The sequence below is a fragment of the Pinus tabuliformis genome, chromosome 8 (genome assembly GCF_031772625.1).
Source record: "Pinus tabuliformis cultivar Carrire ecotype Pingquan chromosome 8, CPIR1, whole genome shotgun sequence".
NCBI classification, from domain to species: Eukaryota; Viridiplantae; Streptophyta; class Pinopsida; order Pinales; family Pinaceae; genus Pinus; species Pinus tabuliformis.
Genome location: NC_142294.1, coordinates 888,852,149 through 888,854,369, shown reverse-complemented (window position 1 = coordinate 888,854,369; position 2,221 = coordinate 888,852,149). Strand labels below are relative to the sequence as shown.

The 2,221-nt window shown below is 44.1% G+C and overlaps 1 protein-coding gene across 1 annotated transcript; it reads right to left on the bottom strand.

The window, feature by feature from the left end:
- Nucleotides 1-555: 555 nt before the first annotated feature.
- On the bottom strand, nt 556-1,926 carry LOC149238395 (uncharacterized). Its single transcript, XM_089369549.1, has 3 exons — nt 1,864-1,926; nt 1,289-1,542; nt 556-1,159 (listed from the first exon to the last, which is right to left on the bottom strand). Exons 1-3 carry the CDS (start codon nt 1,924-1,926, stop codon nt 556-558), a joined length of 921 nt encoding a protein of 306 aa, XP_089225675.1.
- Nucleotides 1,927-2,221: the final 295 nt, after the last annotated feature.

Below are 2,221 nucleotides of genomic sequence, written 5' to 3'. Positions count from 1 at the left end.
TACCATGACCGGGTGAAGTCTCTGCCAGGTTGGAAATTTGATTTAGCATTTGGAACGTCTTTCATGTTTAGTTTATCAGAGCATGAGGTAGGATTTTGTTTTGTTTTCTTTTAATTGCTGTGTTAGTCAAAAGTTAGTTGGTCAGTTAAGGTTGTTATTTGTCTGACCCTAATAAACAGCAGCTTAGTAATTGTTCTGTCAACTTAAAGAGGAAAAGACAAAAAATGTCTAAATGAAGATCTTGTCATGTAAACGGAACCAAGAACTAGTAGTTAAACAACTATATTGCTTTTAACTGAAAGTACCTACAGTTTCTTTTTTTTTACAGAAACGGATAGAGTGGTATATTAATTTCTGGCCAAAATGCCGCAAAACTGGTTACAAAATGCTGACCATATTCCAGAGAACTCCTTGGCCAGGATCGGAGTGACTTTTTCTTTACTACGCCAGAGGTTTTTACAAGCTATTTTTCGGGCAACCGCCTCTATCTTTCCCACTTTAAAAATGCAGACAAACTGCTCCAGTAAAAGACAGTAAAACATATTCACCAGCCTGTTAAGGAATGGGATCCCAGCCTTCTTCTCCATCTCTGAGAATGACTCCGAGGGGGAGGAGAACAGCTTTGTTAGCTTCAGCGTCAGCATCTTTGTTGTTGTCTCTCTTGACATGATAGAATTTCAAGCTCTGAAAGGAATTTGACAGGGTTCTTATTCTGATGATCAATCTGGACAGTCTTAAATCTGAAGGGGAAGAGCTGTCTACAATGGTTTTTATGATAGACTGAGAGTCTCCCATCACAATTGCATCGTTTATACCAAGAGATTTAAGTTGCTTCAGACCTTGGAGAAGGGCCAGGGCTTCAGCTTGGATGCTGGTATTGAAGCCCACTCCCCAGGCATATCTAAGAACAGTTCTGCCATCAGCTCTTTTAACAACTCCACCAGCTTCGGAACTGCCCGGATTACCTTTAGCTGCCCCATCAAAGAAGAGAATGATGTGCACCTGCTTTGTGCAAAGAGCCAAGAAATCTGAAGCATTAAGTCTAATTTGCCAATCTTTGAGAGGCACGGGAGACCTGGCAATTTCAATGAAACGGAGGTCCAGGGTATCGCTCCATGCAGCATCGTGGTCTCTCAGGCCTGCCCCGTCTAGCTGATCGCTGACACATTCCTTTAACTAGCTTTTGATTTTAACCCAGACAATCTTGCGGTCTCTCTTCTTATCTCTAAAAATCCTTTGGTTTCTTTCCAACCAGGTGTGCCAGCATATTAGTTTAGGAAGAATGCACCAGGCCGCTTTGATATGTGTGTTCTGAGGAGGGCCTCCAGGATACGAACGCAACCAGTTCGAGAACAGATCGGGGATGCTGTTGGGGAGGACGAAATCCAAACTCCAAGGGCCTAAGGCCTCATTCCAAAGGTCTGTCACGAATTTACATTTGAGCATCAGGTGTGCAGCAGTTTCTGCGTTTTCTCCGCACAACGAGCATCGAGAGGGGCCTAGATAGCCTCTTTTCTGTAATCTATCATCAGTCAGGATTCTCTGATGACATAGGAGCCAGCAGAAGTAGTCGATTTTAGGAAGCGAATACTGGGACCAAACCCCTTTCCATGGTTTCGGGTCTGGAGGAACGTGGGGATGCGCTAAGATCTGCCTGTAGCCCTGAGAGACTGAATATCACCCAGGGGTCGGACCCCAGCCACGGGTATCCAACTTCCTGTTGTTCAAAGGAGCCTTGCCATTTAAGAATTCTAAGAAGGTTGCAAACTCATTGGACAGTATCTGGGGCACCTCAATGTTGATCCAGCTGTGCTAGTTCCCATTCTCCCAGTTGGAAATATCCCACAGAGTAATGTAACCTACTCTGTACATCCAATCTTTCAACAATGTCAGGGAACGATCATCAGCCAGAGGATCGCAGCCCATTATACGATCCTCCCATATTCTAATTTGCTTGCCATTACCAGGGATCCAATGTGCATGTTGGCTAATTAAGAAGGAATATTTTGTATAAAGATTTTGAATTAGCGAGCCAGAGTTTGCTATGGGGTGGTCCAGACACCTTTTTCTCTACCCACGAAAGAATTTTTTCCACAAGGCGAGCTGAGCCCACCCTGGATTTGGGGCAATAATCCTCCAGATCAGCTTTGCTCCCAACGCGATGTTCTACGTGCAAATATTCTTAAAATTCAGTCCACCTTCCAATCTGGGCACTAAGATT

Excerpts from the sequence above, each read along its gene's own strand:
- LOC149238395 (XM_089369549.1), bottom strand. The coding sequence starts at position 1,926 with ATGGGCTGCGATCCTCTGGCTGATGATCGTTCCCTGACATTGTTGAAA. Across the intron at positions 1,543-1,863 it reads TGAAAGATTGGATGTACAGA|AGAATCCTGACTGATGATAG; the intron begins GTAGGTTACATT and ends CTATGTCATCAG. Across the intron at positions 1,160-1,288 it reads ACACATATCAAAGCGGCCTG|CGATCAGCTAGACGGGGCAG; the intron begins GTGCATTCTTCC and ends GGAATGTGTCAG.